The sequence below is a fragment of the Acartia tonsa genome, chromosome 5 (assembly GCF_053477335.1).
Source record: "Acartia tonsa isolate MP-2025a chromosome 5, ASM5347733v1, whole genome shotgun sequence".
Taxonomy (NCBI): Eukaryota; Metazoa; Arthropoda; class Copepoda; order Calanoida; family Acartiidae; genus Acartia; species Acartia tonsa.
The window spans coordinates 19,464,740-19,485,117 of NC_137264.1; the positions used below are offsets into that span (position 1 = coordinate 19,464,740).

General features: G+C 30.2%; 2 protein-coding genes across 3 annotated transcripts in view; both read left to right on the plus strand.

Moving 5' to 3' along the window:
• LOC145318953 (N-acetylated-alpha-linked acidic dipeptidase 2-like) overlaps nucleotides 1-9,735 on the plus strand; it is a 38,345-nt gene extending 28,610 nt beyond the window's left edge. For both annotated transcript variants that reach the window (XM_080160719.1, XM_080160720.1), the window contains exons 23-27: nucleotides 205-291; nucleotides 790-834; nucleotides 8,369-8,442; nucleotides 8,731-8,773; nucleotides 9,560-9,735. In XM_080160719.1, the coding sequence (XP_080016845.1) occupies nucleotides 205-291; nucleotides 790-834; nucleotides 8,369-8,442; nucleotides 8,731-8,773; nucleotides 9,560-9,662 (352 nt within the window). In that variant the 3' untranslated portion in view covers nucleotides 9,663-9,735. The remainder of the gene's footprint in view (nucleotides 1-204; nucleotides 292-789; nucleotides 835-8,368; nucleotides 8,443-8,730; nucleotides 8,774-9,559) is intronic.
• A 4,241-nt stretch (nucleotides 9,736-13,976) lies between these two features.
• LOC145318964 (uncharacterized) lies at nucleotides 13,977-18,517 on the plus strand. The gene is made up of 7 exons (XM_080160742.1): nucleotides 13,977-14,072; nucleotides 14,436-14,515; nucleotides 14,887-14,944; nucleotides 15,425-15,542; nucleotides 17,105-17,218; nucleotides 17,768-17,883; nucleotides 18,170-18,517. The coding sequence occupies exons 1-7, from the start codon at nucleotides 13,977-13,979 to the stop codon at nucleotides 18,491-18,493; spliced, it is 906 nt and encodes a 301-aa protein (XP_080016868.1). The 3' UTR covers nucleotides 18,494-18,517.
• The last annotated feature ends 1,861 nt before the right edge of the window (nucleotides 18,518-20,378 follow it).

The window sequence follows — 20,378 nt, forward strand, 5'->3', positions numbered from 1 at the left end:
ATAACATTAACACCAGTTTTTTTAGCCCCGAGGTGCCGAAGGCACGGGCTAAAAAACTGGTTTTAATCTTATGATTGTACATTTTTATATTCGTAGAAAGATGGATATAATACGATGCTAGACATAGTTTTTTTTCGTATGGATGAGAACCGGTTCCTATCCACCGGATTCGAATGAATACGAGAAAATTAATTAAATTTTCAGACCAGCAGTGGAAGCCTGGAGAATCTACATGAATGATTTGGATCTAACTAATCCTTTGGTTAGAAGAACTATCAATGATCAAATTAGGTAAAAACCAGATATAAGGTATAACCAACAAGTGAAATAAATCTAAAATAATATTTGGGGGGCAAACGGAGAGGTCGTCAATTTTATGATGTGTTGCCCCCCAACGAAAGCTGAAAACCACGTATAGGTTTCATGATTTTTTTTCGAATTAAATTCGTTATTGTTATAAGCTGGGTAAAAACGACAATTATGTTAATAAATAGCGCAGCAATGATTATCCTTTTCATCAGATTTTGAAATAATTTTTCCTACAACAAAAAGATACAATATTTTAAGCAAAGCATCTTTACAATCAAATCATACAAATGGAAGTAAGGCCTTTAATTATAATCTGTATTTATGCACTTTTGCCGCAAATTTATGATCTGCTTACCAAGTTCGGGCACTCTACAAGAAGTTTTGCACTTCCTTCTGATTTCAGAGCTTCGCTTTTATTGCTGTTGTCATCCTTGTTTACTAATAAAATAGAGGAGAGAATTATTAATTTTTTTGTTTTAGGGGATTTGAAGGAACTTTCTTGCTCTACGGTGGCCTTCCCGACAGGTTATTATTTACATTTCTAAACCGTGTGAAGTTAACTAAAATACAATCATCTTAGAGAAGTTTTGTTAGTCCAGTCAATTAATGCAAAGTAAATCATGATAGTACTTTATTTAATACTCGCGGCTTTTCAAAAAATAGTTATAAACCTTCCCAGGATCTACGAGAAGAATCATATCGGTTTAACGGTTGGCGAGATCTTTCGGTGCAGACATACTAAAGCTAATCACAAACGGTTTATTAGGGACCCCTTAAAAATAAGGGTATCTTTAGCCTTACTTTAGTTTAGGGGAGATAGTCTACCCTTAAATTTAGTAATGTCAAGCTTGGGTAAAGATTTTGATAGGAATACTTTAACCTTACATAAACCTATCATATCAATATAAGGTACCCCCCACATCTACCCTTTTCAAACGATTCCCCCCCAATGAATAGCCGCCATAACACTCACCATTCCCCTTCTCCCCCCGTCCCTTAGTGTTCTTTCAATTGGGGTTATATAAGAAAATTTTCATTAGCAAAGTTTCATTAGACTTAGAGGCGTTAAAAATTATCATGAATGAGGCTGTATATTCTATTTTAAGTATTCTACATTTTTTCCCTTAATCTTAATCTTGTTTTTACTACTTTAGAGATTTTTTGGCTGATTAATAAAAACTCTTCCTATCTTTTAAGTAAAAGATTTAGGAATCCCTATCATAAACCCCTCTCCCTTTATGATGCCCCAGCCTTATAAATCCTCCCTTTTCATATAATTCTCCACCTAGGGTTACCTAAGGGTGTCATTAATTTATTTAAAAAAATAATGAATAAAATTGTTTCTTAGCCTAACAATTTGATATATTTTTTTAACAAAAAATTTTGTGGATTAAATTAAACTTTAATACAATAGAAAAAAATCTTATAGAATCATATAGAACTTAAATCATACTCATTGTAATAAGTTATAAATATAACTCTTTGTAGAATTTAATTTTCACATCGCCATAGTTGTTCATTCAATTTAACAAAAAAGGATCAAAGATTCAGCACTTTTTCCATTTCAAATATTTGATTATGAGTCATGTGATTTATCTATATTTCATGTAGTTCCTGTATACCAAGCAAAGAAATCATTCTGTACAAAAAAAGATTTAAAATCTTTCTTTATAAATCTTACATCTTTAAAGTTTAGAGAAGTAGCCGAAATTATGTATAACAAATATAGGATGTATGTCTGTGTGTGCGTGGGAATTGAATAGAAACTTCATTTGAAACTAATTAAGGCCATAATATTTTTTTTAATTCAAGCTAAAAGAACGATTTGCTGTTTTGAAAAATAACCAAAAAAATAATAAGGAAGTACAGCCGTACTACAGTATAATTAACCAATAGATATAATAGAACTAGATGGTCAATCGGGATCCATAATTTGTGAGACTTAACCCTTAACAGTTGGGCCCCTTGCCGCACCTTTATCAGTAGTTCAATGCTCCCCCCCCCCCCCATTATCTCAGCTCCTATTAAAGCTAGAGTGCTAAAAAAATTTGTGCAAGTCCCCTGTTTGATAATGAATTTCCGACTTTAAGTGAGTGAGAGTCAATTTTAGCTTCCTCCACACTTTTATTCAACAACTTTTGTTTTTACATCCTTTTTTACTTAAGGGGGGGGATCACCAAAAAAACATAAAAAAAAAATTGGGACAAAATACAACTTTTTGGGAGATATATTTTTCATCCCCTCCATTTTATTTTATTTGGGGTAGGGATTCCTGAACCCCATAAAACATCCCCCCAAACCTGTAGTAGTACATCCTCATCCTTAAACTAAAGTAACAGGATGTTTGTGTGTCTGTCTGTGTGTCTGTACCAAAGGATCTCGCTAACCGCTGAACCGATTGGGTTCTCCTTAACAAGGTAGCTTCTCATAGGTCCCGGGAAGGTTTATAACTATTTTCTTGGGGGGTGGGACACCCCCAACGCCCCCAAAAATGAAAAATACCCCCCCCCTAAATTTTTTTTTTTTTTTAAATTTTTTAACTAAAATTAAAAATGATGATGGAGGGCACCCGGCACGCCCCCCCCCTATAAAAAAAAAAATTTTCTACCCCACAAAATTTTTTTTTTACTTTTTCTTATAAAATCTAAAATAAGAAATTGGGTTAGGGGCGTAGCCGCTGGTAAGAAATATAGGCATACAAGTCACTTTCAGGTTCCATGTATGATTCTGAAGGTACTGATCCTCCAAGCATAGACGTCCAAGGGGGGGGGATGAAGTGGGGATTACCCCCCCAAACAATTTGAGGAGGGATAAATACACCCCCCCCCCAAAAATGAAAATCTCTAACAAAAAAATTTTTGCCGCGCTTCCCACACATTTTTGATACTAAATATTTAATAAAATTTAAATTACCCCCCAAAAAATTTTACCCCAGGAGTAAATTTGGGAGGGGGGTGGGGTAAACAAAATTTACCCCTGCAAACAGATTTCAGTTGGGGTAATTAGCAAATTTTACCCCCAGGGTAAAAATTTTAAGGAGGTTAAAAAAAATTTGCGGCACGCTTCGCATGCTATTTTATCCCCCTTAAAAAAAATTTCACCCCCTCCCCACAAAAAAAGCTTGGCCGCCCCGCTCCAGGTATCCAGAAATTTTTTAAAAAATCCTTTTTTGAAATGAAAGAAACAGAATTTAAACAAAAAATTTGTTTAAAGTGTTGTGCAAGGTTGCCCCAACCCCCAAAAAATTGAAAATTGAAGAAAAAAAATTTGACAAGAAAAATCTTTTTAGTGAGTGTGGAAGGTCACCCCTTTTCCAAAAAAAATAAATTTGAAATTGAAGACAAAACATTTTTTAAGAGGGTCACCCCATCCCCAGAAAAATTAAAAGTGGAAGAAAAAAATATTTGTACGGGGGGGTGTGGGAAGTCACCCCATTTCATGGAAGAAAAATTTTAAAAAATTTCAGATAAAATTTTTATACGGGGGTGTGAGAGGTCACCTCACCCCCAAAAAAATTCAAAAAGAAAAAAAATTAAAAAATTGAAAATGGAAGTTAATTTTTTTTTAATTTAAGGGGGTTTGGGAGGGTACTCAACCCCCAAAAAATATAAAATAAAAGAAAAGTATTTAAAAAAAAATTTAAGGTGGTGTTGGAGATCACCCACCCATGAAATAAAAAAGTTGAAAAATTAACAAATCTGTAAGGGTTAATTTCTTATTGCTCTATATGTATGACAGAATTTGGTGCCAGATAGACCATCTAGATCTTATATATCTATTCATTGGATGTCAAAGCTCTTCCCACCTCTACCTGCTTTCTTTTGAATTAAGAACCCTTAGGCATCGCTAACTTTAATGTAAGCCTACCTTAAAGTTGTACTAAAAAAGCTTACATAAATTTGAAAGTAACCTTTATCAACCCCCCCCCCCCCCACCACCACCCTTCCCTATTAATTTCTACCTGCTTTCTTTGCAAAGAAAGGTTTAGGAATCCCTAACTATTTATGTAAAGGTAGCTTAATCCCCTCCCTATTTTCGATGCCCCTACCTTATGAATCATCCCTTTTGATCCACTTCTCCAAGTCAAAAATCCTAGGGTATCTTATCAAAAAAAGGTACCTTAACTAATTTTAAAAATAATAAGAAATAAAATTCTTTCTTAGGATGACAATTTGATGTTTTTTCAACAAAACTTTGTGTGGATTATTTTTAATTTTACTATAATAGAAAAACAAACTATAAGGATAGATCATATAGAACTAAAAGCTACTCTTTGTAATAAACATATAAAATTTGTTAACATGTGACTCTTTGTAGATTTTAATTTTAACATCTATATAGATGTTCATACATTTTAACAAAAAAGTATCTTAGGTTCAACACTTGCCTATTTCTAATATTTGATTATATGTCATGTGTTTGCCTATATATTACATGGTGCCCTTACCAAGCTAAGAAATCACTCTCTACAAAACGTTTTTTTAACCTTTCTTTATAAATCTAACAACTTTAAAGCTTAGAGAGGTTTTAGCTATTAAGTATAACAAAAACAGGACTTGAATAAAAAGTACTTAAAAACTAATGAAAGCTATATAATTTTTATGATTTTTAAGCTAAAAGAACAGTTAGCTGTTTTAAATAATAACCTTTAAAAAAATATTCTACCAAGAAAGTACACAAGTATAGTATAATGAACCAATAGATATAGTAGATCTAGATGGTAAATCGAGCCCAATAAGTTGTGAAACTTAATAAGGAATATCCAAAGAGGTAACTTTATCCCAAGAAAGTTAACTATTTAAAGATGACTTCTTATATATGGTATGTCATATGCTTTAAATCATGCGAGGGAAGAAATTTTTAACCATATGATTAACCAAAGCAAAGGCTTATCCTATGAAAGACTATTTATAGATGATTCATTTTGCGAATGATATCAAAGGATAATTGCTCTTTCTAACCAAATTTTGTTTACTTTCTAACCAATATATGGTAGATTGATCCTTCCCTGTATTCCTGTTGGCTGAATTTGGGAGTATGTTTCTAGATTATACCTTTTAATAATTCTAACTTGATAATTTCTTTATTGGTGTTCCTTTTTTCTTCAAATCTTGAATGACAGCTTTAAATGACTTATTTTTTATTACATTTTTTTACGGCAATGCTTCACCTATCTATTATGAAGTGTTGATTTAGGGAAAAGAGAACACTGAAAACATTTTTTACTGTGCTAAGAAAATTGCTAATAAAACATCACATGTTTTATTTTAATAGAGAAAGAGGGGACAATGGGCTATTTATTACCAGCTTATACCAATAACGAAATTAATTTTAAAAAATCACAAACATTAACACTTGTATAGTGTCAGAACTGAATAATCAGAATATAAATGTATACGAGTCGAAGCAAAATTGTAAGTAAATTTGTTGAAAAACTGCTTGATACAGAATAATGTTTATGGACATACTTACATTTTAAGGACTTGATAGAGTTGCTTTGCTTATAATATTGTTCTTTGTTGTCCCAGGAATCAATATATCAAAAAGCAGATAAATCGGATAATTAGATCACATAAAAAATTGTTATTAAAAAAGTAGAAAAATCAACATGTTTAAAATGGACGTACGGACATTCTGGTGATGATTATAGAGTTGCTATGCTTTCTAAATCGTACCTAACTACTACAGGAATCATCATGCAAAGTTTGAAATCGATAGGACAATTCTAACATGCCTAAATTAACGAATAAAAGCTATCTATCTTGGACGGACCGACCCTAATTATAGAAAAGCCTCGCTTTTAAAAATCATCCTGTACAAAACATTTTGAAGCAATTCATATAAATCTAATATCTTTAGAGGGGTAGCCAAAAGATATGGTGTATGTCTGTCTGTGTGTGTAGGACTGGACTAAGAACTACGCATGAAAACAGTTTTTAGTATCTTTAAAAGTTTTTTAAAGCAAGAATAAATTTCCTTTTTTTAAATATAACTAATGGCATATAAGAAGCTTCCATGAAAAGAAACCTATTCATTCCAGAAGCTAGCAAGATATTTTAAACATCCTTGATTATATCTCTTTTTTTATGACCATTGTATTTACCTTCACTTTTACTTTATTTCTAAAATAGCGGCTACGCCCCTAGAGGCCTCTAGTGGCACTTTAGATGTTTTTATTTGTTAAAGTCTCTACATTACTTCTTTATTTTACGATAATTCTCTTTATGTTACAATGAAGTCTCCCATATATTTTAAATATTATCGATTTTTTGTCATTTCTCTTGGGAGGTTGGTTGTACCCTCTCCCAAAATAGTCATAAACCTTCCCAGAAACCATGAGAATCTACATATTAAGGAGAACCCGATCGGTTCAGCGTTTAGCGAGATCCTTTGGTACAGACACACAGACAAACAAACATCCTGCTACTTTAGTATACGGATTTTAGCGCATATGAAGGAACATAAATGAATATATCAATCAGTTAAATGTAGATGAAATCAGGGATCTAAAGGGATAAGACAATAGTAGATAAATTGATACCCCGCCCAAATTGAATTTTGGGATGCCTAGGCAAAATTTTTGAATTTTGATCTCCCCCCCCCCCCATATAAAAAAAGCTTGGACGTCCTTGTCCTGTACAATTAGTGGTTGAAACGGCTGGATATTAAGATTAATGAACATACCAATTAAATTTCGAAAAAAAGTCCCAAAAGTTATTAAGCTATTGAATAAGAAAACGTTATAATACAAATTTGGGGACTAATGTAATATTTTAGAAAGCCCAATGACCCCTCCCTCCCTGGATTGAATGAGAATTTGTACTTGCTTTCTACCTGACTTAACTAGATAAGATACCTTTTATATGTTAAGTATACCTAAGTAATTTTATGTAACCCTAATTAAATAATTAAAAAATAAAATCAAAAAATATGAAAGATAAGTCTTAATTAGAGTAAAGTTTTTTTCGTCTACATAAATAGAAAAAAAGAAACATTATAAATAACTAAAAGTGTACTCATTGTAATAAAATTTGAATTATAGCTCTTTAAATGTAGAATCAAATAATTACATCTATTTTGTTGTTCATTCATTTTAACGAAAAAAAATAATTTGCAAATGTTTAGCATACCTGCCCATTTCCAATATTTGAATATGATTTGTGTTTTTTTATATATATTGGGGAGGTTAATTTACCATATTTTCTACTAAAAAATCACCCTATAAAAAATGTTTTTAAGTAACCATTCTTTATAATTATGAAAATAAAAAAATATCTTTAAAGAGGCCTTAGATGGTTAATTGCTATTATGTATAACACAGATAGGATGTATGTGGCAGAATTTACAAGGAACCGTGCTCAAAAACTTAAAAAAGATAGAAATATTTTTTAAAATCTTTAGTTAGAAAAACAATTGGCTGTTTTAAGACATAACCAAAAAGGTACTCGTGTATCAAACCTGCTTTTTCTTGACATAACTTAATGTAACTAAGAACAAAATAGGAACCCCTAGTAAACTTCATAAGGTACCTTACAGCTTCCCTAAGTCTTACTTAACATTACTACATTTAGGAATACTTAACAATAACTTAGAAACTTCATAGGATTACTTAACTAAAAGCTTACATAAGCCTGCCATAAGAAAATACCATTAGGGACACTTATCTTCGTTCGTGATTCACACTACTGTTTTTTAAGGATTGTATTCAGTCCTATTCAGATTCATATCCAAGGTGGAATCTTTAAAAAAAATTAGGGTCGCTGCATCGCTGGTGAGGAAAAATTGATTTTGTGAAAAATCCTCTAAAATCTACAAAATTTAAATATTAACATAAGATAATAATTAGTTTATTGTTTTTTTTTGTAGATTTTTTATATAATTTTGGAGGATTTTTCGCAAAAAAAAAAAACATTTCTGTCTCACCTGCGATGGAGCAACCCATTTTTTAAAGAATCAACCTCAGATATCAGACAGAGATATCTGCAAATCAATTGGCACATGTGTAACTACAGCAAGCGTAAATCCAACTATTTAAAAGAATAAAATTTTATTATCGTAGGATGCAGTATCGCCATGCTATCATAGCTCCCTCACAATTTGATGCCTATGGAGGCTCAGCCTTCCCTGGCTTAGGTAAACTAAATTGCAAGAAAATCTTACAAAGCGTGTATAGTATAATGTATATGATTTTAGCCGAGAATAACAAAACAAATTTTTCTCAACCTTTAAGAAAAAAAAATGAGAACAAGGTCCACCCACCAGTCAATTGTATTTAATCTTCATTAATATTGTTGAGGGAGGTATAAGCCATTCTTGTACAGGCCATAATCCGAAATCATATTTATTAACCATTCTTGTATGAAATACCAATTCCCAAGCTAAAATCTGTTGAGCAATTATATTTTTTCATGCTATTTTTAGGAGATTTGGTGCATGGAATTGATGATTTAAGTGAAAGTGACAGGTATAATTTTTTTTTGATTTTTTTTACATTTCCCCATATCTTTGGTGCTTTTGTTCCAATCTTCAAAGTTTTTGTGGATAATAGTAGAATTCCCATTTTTATGAGCATCCACTATGCTTTTAAAAGATCAATATTATTATCCATGATTTTTCATACTTCACTACTTAAAGATGTTGTCATCCTTGTTTCTAAATCAGCCCTGCATTTATAGTGGTTGACAACGTCCATAAAAGTGTAGCTTAAACAATTAGCAAGTTAAGCAAACGCTAACTAATACAGAGAAAACAATATTTGGGTATAGTCCCTTTCGTAACATCGCACCTTATGGGGCGATTCTTCGTATTTTTCACAGTAGCTTTTCTCCTACTTCTAGCCCCTGCGGGGGGCTCTAACCCTGCGGGGCCAATTACCTAACCCTCTGGGTCAATCACCTAACCCAATATAACCTAACCTAACATAAAATAACCTATAAAAAGCCGTTTTAAAAATACGACGAATCGCCCCTTATGGCGCGATGTCACGAAAGGGACTATTCCCCAATATTTTTCATCCATGTTTGAAAACGTAAACATTTTTAAATAAAAACCTAACTGTTACAAGAATAACCAAGCAATGCTTAAAATCGATAGGACAATTTTAACATATCTAAAGTAAAATTAAAAGCTATCTGCTTCAGACAAATGGACTTATCGACCTTGAAGGTAGAAAGGCTTTAATTCTAGATATTAAAAATTAATCTATGCACATCTACAAAATAAAGATTTAAACTAATTTCTTAAAATTTAGAAATCTGCAGATAGAAAAGTTAAAGAAGCATACATCTGATCTGATGATACTTGTGAACAGAGCTGCTATGTACCTCAAACCTCTTCCTGTTCTGGGATTTTAGATTGATGACACCTGGCGGAGACATTTGGAACTTTATTGTTTTCAATAGATTTTTTAATAAAAACTTTAATCAACTTGTTTTTTTTATTATCTTTTACAGATTAAAGTAGCATGTTTCAGTCTAATTTGTTTTCAAACTTTTGTGTTGTTTTTATCTGTAGGCAAAAAGTTATTTCACTTCCATATAATTCCATAAACCCATTTATGGCTTAGTCCATAGAAACTAGAAGCTTTGTATTAAAGACAACGGAATGGACTGAAAATTAGCCCAAAACATAACCCAAGAAATAAACAGCCTTAAAGGGACTGTGAACGTAAATTTTTCTCATCTTAATATCAAATCTTAACATTATCTCATTCATAATATCTCACAGATAGAGCAAAACGAGCTTTTGTTTGCTTAAAAAACGGCTTTTTCTGACGATTTTTATAAGGTACAGGGAAAGGAAGAAATTTTCCGTATTATATAAAATGTGCATTAAATTGCTTTTTTCTCCCATTATAGCTAAAATTAAACTTTTTCACATAGTTCTAGATTTTTCCTAACAGTTAAGCTGACTTTTAACACAATCCTTGCTTTAAACCAATGTATAGTTACTTAGAAATTGATAAAATAAGCAATATTTTTTATTGAAAACCAAATACAATAACAAAGGCAGAAACAGGTTTTTTATTATTATCCAATTAACTTTAGATGGCCCATCTCTCGCCCACCTTTAATTACAAATTTGTAAATAATAAAGACGCAATATTTCTTTATAAACAGTCTGATAAAAGTGTAAACTAATTCTCAAAAGTGGGTTATTTATTGTCCAACACAATAAAAAAGGATATTATTATTTTAAATAACCTATGAGATTCAACCCTTTGTAGACAGTGAGTTATTTTTTTGTCAATAATACGAATTTAAAATATGTCTTTATTACCTAATTACTACGTTATAAAAAAACTAATTGGCAATTTTATAGCATAAAATAAATCCTTAACAGTAAGTAAATTGTTTCAACTATATATGACAAGTTAAATATCCCTACAAACATTATAAGAATCAAAAACGTTCAGATTTTCCCTGTTTTTTCCTTTTTCCCTCTCAAAATACCATAAAATCAAGGCATTATTCCTGGATATTTTTGTTAATAGGACGTTTTTGGTTGATCAGTGTAGTGAAATGTGCTTAGTAAATGTTAAGATTTGATAATCAGATGAGACATTTTTACGTTCACACTCCCTTTAAGCCAATCTGGGAGTTTTATGAAATAACTACTTAAACTGTTTTTAACCTATTTTTTTATCATATATCAAAAATATACTATGACACCAGTAGAATTAGACTGCAGAGCCCAAATTTGAATTAAGTCCCCAATAAACTTTTTTTGGGGGATTTAAAAATCAATTGAACCAAATTCTGTAAAAACTGTAGGACAACATTTTTCACAAAATGGCCACAACCCTTGCCATTTACAATTTGTTCCATTTGAGCAACTTAAAAGTAATAATCCTTGGATAAGATTAGCCCGTGAAAAATTTTATATTAGAAAATTTGAACCATTGTTAAATCGTAGAACTTGATTCAAAATGCAGTTGCAATTGTTTTTAAAAAATATATTTTTCAAACTATACACCCTTCCCTTTCTCTATCTTATTACACAGCCAGTTTGACCGCTTCTCCTTTATTTGTTATTTGGTTGTGTTATAGTAAAGATCTGAACAGTAGCTGTGAATTTAAAATTTTATTTTTTATGATATATTTTAACATTTTGACTATTTTTGTATAATTCTTAATGCTTTTTTTTCATTTATTTATGTTGTTGTTTTCTATTACAGATGCGATTGATAATGAAGATTTTTTTCTTTGAAATATATTTCGTTATGAAGCAGCAGTAGTTACTAATTTATAAATGTTATGGTTGAGATAGATTTATAACTGTTAAAGTGCTTTAAAAATCAATTTTATATGTTGCTGTGATCATTTTGATGGAAGCAAAAGCATTTTTTAGTTTGGGGTTTAATTGTTTCTTACAGAACAAATTGATGTGATTCAGATTATATCAATACAATAATAAAAACTCTACTCTGTTCGATGCAAATAATTTTTTTCTAAAACAATAATTTATATAGAAGAAATTTAACATTAAAATAAAACATATTATTCTGAAGTCTGAACCAATTACAAGTCTTGTTTCATTTCAGTTTTTTACAATTCAAAAAAGAGTGTTTTCACAAAGTGACTTATTTCCAATGTAGTTAAATAATTTTTATTTAATTAAAATGAAAAGAATGAAAACTATGCACATAAAAAGTACATGCTTTTTAAAAATATTAAAAAAAATAAGTTTGAATAATCTTATATCTTATCATATTTGTATATGTGACAAAAAAAAATTGTTGTATTGCGTAAACGTTTGTTGTCATCTTTCACTATTTAACCCTTTACAGCCAATTTTTTTGTGTTTTAAATAAGTGATGGAAAACAAGCACGATAAAGTTAATTCATTAATATATTGTAAAGAATTAAGTTTTTTTACTCTATACCAGAATACTATATATATGAAGCAAAACACTCTAAAAGCTACGAATTTTACCTAAATAAAAAAAGACCTTTTGCTCTGATCAAAAAAGACCACAGCAACAGTAAAATTAATTTTTAAATCCCCTCAAAAAAGTTTATTGGGGACTTAATTCAAATTTAGGCTCTGCAGTTTAATTCTACTGGTGTCATAGTATATTTTTGATATATGTTTTAAAAATAGGTTAAAAACAGTTTAATATAATTTTATACAATTTAAAAGTAAAAATAATTTTGCTATACCTAATGTTTTTGTTGTGTTATAAAGCTGAATTATTTAATAAGAAAATAGGGGATATGTGTTTAGAAAAATAATTTGTAAAACATCTGCCTAAAAAGCTCCATCAAACTATTGTTTTGTTATCATTACATAAGTATGGCGTTATAATGACATCGTTTTGTCGATAATATGTCAGCTATGACAACTTCAAATTTAATGTTAGTACACAGCTCAGGGAGGTAGGGGACATTATGATGTTTATGACACTAGTCCCCAAAGTTTTATAATAACATTTTCTTATTCGTTTTCTGAACGACTTAGGGGACTTTAATAAATGTTATTGGTTGGTTAATCAAGTTAAATGTCAAAAGTTTCAACTACTAATTATAATCTAAAGAAGGGGTAATTTTGTGCATCATCATTGCATTGAGGATGTTTATCAATTTATCCCTTTAGATACCTGGTTAGATAATCACAATTAAATTTAGATAATAGTCGACTATTGAAAGGACATGTCGACAAAATTGCACCAGTTTGTTTATCCTAATTCTAGTCCATAACAACTAATTTCTAATTACCATACAATCTATTGTTATGTGTGGCAAAACGTTTAAACAATTTTCACTTAACTTAATTTGGCCCATTTTAATTTTAATTTATGGCAACTGTATAAAATCACAAAAAGGGGGATAATATGTTAGTTAGGGCAGCGGAATTTTTTAAAAATGCCACGCATTTTAGAATTATAAGATAATCTATAATACAAAGATGAATGATGAATGATGTCTGTCCGTCCGTCCGTCCATCCATCTGTCACTTAAGATGAGGGTAACCACTGAACCGATTCTACTCTTCAGGGAAAACACCTACTGGTCCTGTGGTGGTTTTAAGCTATTTTCTTGGCGGGTGGGACACCCCCAACCCACCAAAAAACAAAAGAAATAAAATTAGTGGTTGTAGTACCAGAGGTTCCTATTTTTTAAAATTCCCTCTTGGGGCAAAGCTAGGGTCGAAGCTGCTAGTTGTTTTATTGAATGTGATTTTTTTGTTATTGTTTTTATTGAGGTATCAATTAATATTAAAAGGAAAGTGAAGAAACAAATTGAAGGTTATTCAAGACGCAAAGCTTTTCTATATAATCCATTAGTCTGTGGTTAAATGTTGGATTTGTATTTTTCTTTAAACTTTCTGGGTTTTTTTTCGGTACGTTCCCACAAAATACCTGTCGAGCACTGAAAAACCTTTCCCCTTATTTTTTCAATTAATTGAAAATAAGGGGGGATGTTATTATTTTTTTGCCTGCTCAGTACGCAATATAACCTAGCCTAACCTGATCTAAGTAATGAACTAAGTCAAACTAAGCTAAAATAAATAAATAATGAGACTCGAGAGATTATACATAAGAAAAGCAGACGAGGTTAATAGAAAATGAGCTTAGCTAATACAAAAAAAGCTGTATCTGACTTAGAGCTAATTTATTAAAAAGTTTATCATTTCTTGACGTTATCATTCTTGTTTTAATAATATCAATGCAGTTAGTTTTTAAAAACAGTGTTGATACCTATATGACTACGTGTAAAACCTCTAACATGATTGAAGAAGTGCCCTATTATAAACAATACGAGGTAATAATTTAATTCCAAGCTTTATATTTTTGGGGTTAAAAAACAGATAGGGGAGTAATTCATTTTTATGGTGAGAATTTTTTAATTCACCCATAAACATTTTTACCCTGGCCTGGGTGTAAAATTTACATTTTGAGGGGGGTGGGATGGTGTTGATTAAACACCCTTAAATATTGAAATCAATAAGAAAATTCTAACCTGCCTAATAAAACGATCATGCCTACACTGTTGATATTCTAATTTACCATGATTTGGAAAATCTGATAATTGATTAGTTGTATAAAAGCATTAAAGTGCATGAATTTATAATAAAACGGGCAATGAAGAATGATAATATTAATATTTTGAAATTAAACAATACAGGAGAATGGGATCAGAGGTGGTACAGTGGCTGGAGTATTTGCTTCTGTTATGTTCTTGATATGTCTTGTCAATAGATTTAGGTAATAATTAGTTATAGGGAAATGTTACCACGTAGCTCTCGAACTATATGCATGGAATGGTTCCCATAATTTCAAAACTAAGACTTAAAGATGTTCTAACGACATTTATTAATTTTTTTTACTACTATCACTAGAATGTATTTTTATTGTATACTTTGATTTTTAATGATTTACTTGCAAGTCAAGTTTTAAGTCCGATGGAACATTTAACCACATTCCTTCTAAACTATATGTAGCAAATGAATGGTTCTTACATTTCCAAAAACTAGAGTTTATAGCAGTTCTAATGCATTACATTTTTTACTATTAATACAAGCCACGCAATTTGAATTTGTACTTGCATATGAACATAATCAATCTTGTCTTTTTAGATGGAAAGAATCTGACAGAGATTCCCTGTGTGAATATGATCTACAAAGACCATCAATGGTAATATTTTTATCAGCAGCGCTACTTTATAAATACGTACTTGTCTGTGAATCTGTAGTTACAAATTATTTAAGAAATTACATCTAGCTAATCTACAACTAAATTAAAACATAAAAAAATGCTTGTAAAGGTTTCTGGAGCTTTATAATATTTTTCTTTTTTTGGAGGGGGGGCAAATCCAACCACGACCATTTTACCTGCCCCCCAAATAATATTTTAGATTTAATTCGCTTGTTGGCAAAACCGTATTCCTGAAATCTTACATTATATCACCCATGAATTAGCAAGTTTGCATACATTATATATATGTATTTGCAATAGCATACTTTTATGAAATGTTGGTCATTCCCATACCTCTATTTCAAATCCATTTTTTTATTATTTTGTAATATTTATGGAGTACCTTTATAGTAATACTAATCATGTGGTATAACCAAAGGAAAGAAATGTAATACTTATAGCACATTTTTGTAATTTTAGGCCTTAAAGCTGAATGGATTATTAAGTGAGGACACTAATTTGACAAGCTCCCACATTCAGTTGTTAACCAAATCAAACCAGAATTCTATGGAAATAATACTGGAAGACGACTTTCAAGGTACATTATTTCTAAATCCAAAGCTTTTTAAGAATTTTAGCCACATAGATTTTTCTAGTGTGTGTACTTTTTTATGTTTACTAATTAATGTCAGACAAGTTTAAACATAATAATGTTTCTTATTAGCCATTTTTGTGTTTTTGTATCTATAGCACATCTATAAGTATCCACTTCTCTACCACAGTGCCTTCGAAGGTGCTTTGACTTTAGTGTCAGAACCTAAATTGGGATATAGTGCATTTCATTACCATAGGTTAGGTAACTTCATATCACTTTTCAATATAAGCTAAAATGCAGCGGTTTTTGAGAAAATTAGATTTAAAAATTTCAAGTTCAATTTTCACCCACTAGGAGTTACCGTACAATCATGACAAGAAAAGCAAAGATTATTTATTTAAAATTTTGAACAACTTTGCTTTTATAAAGTCAGTCATTAAACCTCTCTATAAATGATTTATTTAAGGCTGAATTTCCATGACCTTAGCAAAGCAATTGATAAAAATGGCCATTAATTAACTCACTTTAGGAGTGGTTTTATGAAGAACTTTATAAAAGCAAAGTTGTTCAAAATTTTAAATAAATAATCTTTGCTTTACTTGTCATGATTATGCGGTAACTCCTAGTGGGTGAAAATTGAACTTGAAATTTTCAAATTTAATTTTCTGAAAAACCGATGCATTTTAGATTTTATTGAAAAGTTAAATGAAGTTACCTAACCTAGGGTAATGAAATGCTCTATGTCCCAATTTAGGTTCTGACACAAAAGTCAAAGCACCTTCATTTGCACTGTGCTACATGACTGACTGACAAGAAATGTTGTATAATGCTATTAGAATAAATGCTACTAGAATTAAAGGTATAAAAGTATTTTAGTGTATATTTTTTAGTTGGCCAACTTTTAATATTCCTTTTAATGATGGTGACATAATTAATTTACTATTTTTGCTTTTAATAAAGTACAATGATAACCTTTTTTATAGCTTTTCACCAGCGATGCGGAGCCGTTTGATTTTGGTGCGGCTCCAGTTCCAGCACCGCGGAGTTGTCTGTGATGATGGCGGCTCCGTATTTGGCCCCGGGCTCCAACCTAAAATCAAGAAAAACTCGACATATTTTTCCCCCACGTTAATTTTTTTTACTTTTGAAGGTTTTAAAAGTTCAATTTTTGATAAAAATGGACTTGAAAAACTTAAAAGGGACATTTGCACATGACAAAGCAGAGTTACCAAATTATAATTTATAAAAAATCTCTTTATTTATCTAGTCCGGAGCGGTTTTTTAATGAAAATTACAGCTCCAGCACCGGCAAAATATGGTTGCTCCCGGCTCCGGCTCCACAACACTGCTTTTCACCCATTTTTATTTTTTAACATCACTGGAGGGAGAGGAAAACAAAAATGAAATAAAAATTTCTCTTTCTCTCCATTTAAAATATTTTATTAATTCTATTTATGTATCAACACATGTTTAACCAATTTTCATGTTATTTAATTCATGATTAACATATATTTTTTACCACAGCTTCACCACAAATATTCACTGTTAATATTGTTCTTGTTCAGAGAGAAGTGTTGATACTGAAGAAACAGCAATTGTAGCACAGCCTTGCATTCAACAAGAAGATAAACAAGAAACCATCACCAGAAAAGAAGACATAAAAACAGAGAGCTTACACGGTATCATTTACATTTAATTTATTTAACTGGCTAAAAATTAGTTACCACATCAACAATCATTACAAATGTAGTCAGACATTAACGATTTTTTTCAATTTACAGCAAAATTCAGTAGTTAAATAAATACTCAGGTGTTAACCTTTCATATCATCTGAGAAAATAATGTTGAATAAAAAGAGAATTTTATAAAGAACATGTCCTAACTTTTGTGATTTTTTAAAATAGATAGTCGGTGCTTTAAGTATGTAGTAGATGTATAATGATCCATAGAATTTAGATATGCAATCGTTTTTTTTTTGTAGATCTCATATTTTTGAAGTATTTTGTTTTAAATTTAGTTGGTTTTAAGATACTAAAACGCAAAAAAAAATTACCATTATGAACAAAAATAGCAAGATTTTTAATTTGACACCTTACTTTTGAATTCTGTTGAGTAATTGTTGAAAAATTCTTTTTTGTTCAACCCCTTTGAATCAAAAATTTGAACTTTAGGAGCTCGTCACAAAATGGGTTGAAATAAAATCATAAAACTTAGGACACGTTCTTTAGATGATAGTGATGATGAAACATGTTCTACTGAAGTGACAACAACTGCCCAAATACAAACTCAGGCCGAAAAACGTGTACAACTATCAACACTAGAGGAAGAAATTAAAGTTTCCAAGGTTAGTAATTTTGGGAATATTTTTCTATACTAGTTATTTATTTGAATTGGTCTAATATGGCTACAGTCTATAAGGAAAAATATTGCTATAAGATGCAATATGAAGCTATCCTAAAAATACAGAATGGTAAAGCCACTTTTTAAAACAATCTACAACTAGACATACCTACATAAATCTATCCAATTTATCTTTCCTAAATATTTAAATTAATAATACCAAACTAATTTCAATATCATACATATTGCTCATGAAAGGAAGGATTTTTAATCATAGTACAACTATTCAGAGCTGCTGTTCAAATGATGATAAAGAAATTGAAGTCACTAATAATGAAACAGATCCAGCTGTCACTGAAAATGCCACAGATCAAGCCAACACTGACAACGCAATAGAACCAGATGACACTGACAGCGAATTAGAACAAGCTGACGCCAAAAGTGAAACAGAAATTGAAAACGGAAAACCAGAAAATGTAGTTGAAACTGTTGCAGAGGAACAAGACGAGAATGAAGCTAATCCTGAAACTTCTGCTGCTGCCACAGGCGGTGGCTGTTGCTGTGGACCACCAAAACCAACTGCTGCAAAAGATAATGCTGCGTTCTCAGAATAATCAAAAAAAAATGACGCCATTTTATGTTGACCTGTTCTTTCTTCTAATTTTATTTTTTAATACGCGGAAAATGACATCGCCAATATAGGGTATAAGGTGGCTGCGCTGCTGTTTAAAAAAACTCTTGAGTTTTTATGTACATATTTATTTTTTATGATCACAGTTACATTTTCTCTATTGCAAAAAAAGGTCCGAAAATTGAAGGGGGGAAGAGAAAAGAAAAGTTTGTGGGTTCTTGTTTTAGAACTGTTTGTTGAATTTGTAATATTCAAAAACCCTTTTTTTAAACATTAAACCCAACAAACTCTTCTTTAACAGAGCAAGTTTAAAAAATAACATATTACAATAAAACAAGATGCTGAGAGCACAGGGCTACTCTATAGCACTATAATAATAATAATAATAATATAATTAATGGACTTGAGATAAAAATCAACAATTATTTTACTGGTATTAACAAATTTAACAAATAGAAGTTGCTTTCATAACAAATTCTTTTTAGTAATTGTTAAATATATTTACTTGCGACAAGTTTACTTTTAAACAGCTTTAAGATCTACGTAAAATTTTAGACTTTTTGTAAAATACAATATGAATAGCTCGAATTATGTTTGTTTATTAAAAAAAGATAGCATATTTTATTAAAATACCATTCGAATATATTTTTTTTGTAAAATTTAGTTTTCATTATAAAGGGAAAAGTAGGTTGCGGGTAAAATCCATAAAAGTGTGTGTTTTAAGACTTAAAAATAGTAGTAGGACGATAATATTCACTAAATATGAGTATTTCTTATTGAAAATAACATTAGACAATTTTTTTAAAAGTTAACATAAATTTTTATCGTTCAACTACTTAAAACACACAACATTTACGGATTTACCCGCAACCTACTTTTCCCTTTATTATTATTTAAATTACTTAGATCTTGAGTTGTAATGCTGTATTAAAAGTTAAAAGTTTACATGATATAATAATAATAATAATACATAGATATCTATATGATTTTTTACACCTTCAAAATTCTGCTTTTTGGTACTTTTAACTTTGTCATAAAGTTAATAGCAAAATGATATAGTTTTTAGTTAAAATAAAATATACTTTAAATAAGCTTTATAAAAGAATACTGATAAAATGAATGGAGGAAAGTCATATAAAATTTAATCTATAAAAAACTTAGATAATGAAAAATAAATCTTAAAAACTTGCTTTTTTTGGTAAAAATTGGGGATAAAATAGCAAGACTTTGTATTGTGATTTTTGATATTATTTTTTATAATCTACTGCTTCCTCTAAAGTTTTATTATTTAATTGCAAGAAAGTGGTGTGGTTGTATATTTCTTATAATTATGGGGACATTATATGCACAAATAATGTATATCATACCTTTTTACACAACATTTCTAGAATTCAATTTTTAAATTTTTTTGCGTATTTTTCACTTTGAAAATTAAGCCATTTTTGGCGTAAGATATTTAAAATTACATCTTTTTTTAAATTTTAATATCAAAATGTTTGAATCCGAGAAAGGTTAATTCTAATATTATTCTTTATATATATATATAAATATTATATTTTTATATGTCCATATTCAGATTTTTAAGTTTTGATATTTTCTGGTCAAAAAGTACAAGATTTCAAGTTTTATACTGCTTTTTTTTACAAAATTTTGTTCAAGATCATGGAAAATATTTTTAGTGGCTTAATTAGCAAATATCTTATTTACTCCAGAATAAAAATTTAATGTATTTTTAGGAGCAAAACTGTTCTCAACTAGGTTTTTTCTTCTTTGATTATCACTTGTATTTTTATTTGGACCTGCATGTCTATTGCCTTTGGAAAAAAATATTTGGAGGAAAAAATATATTTTAATATGATTTTGCATAA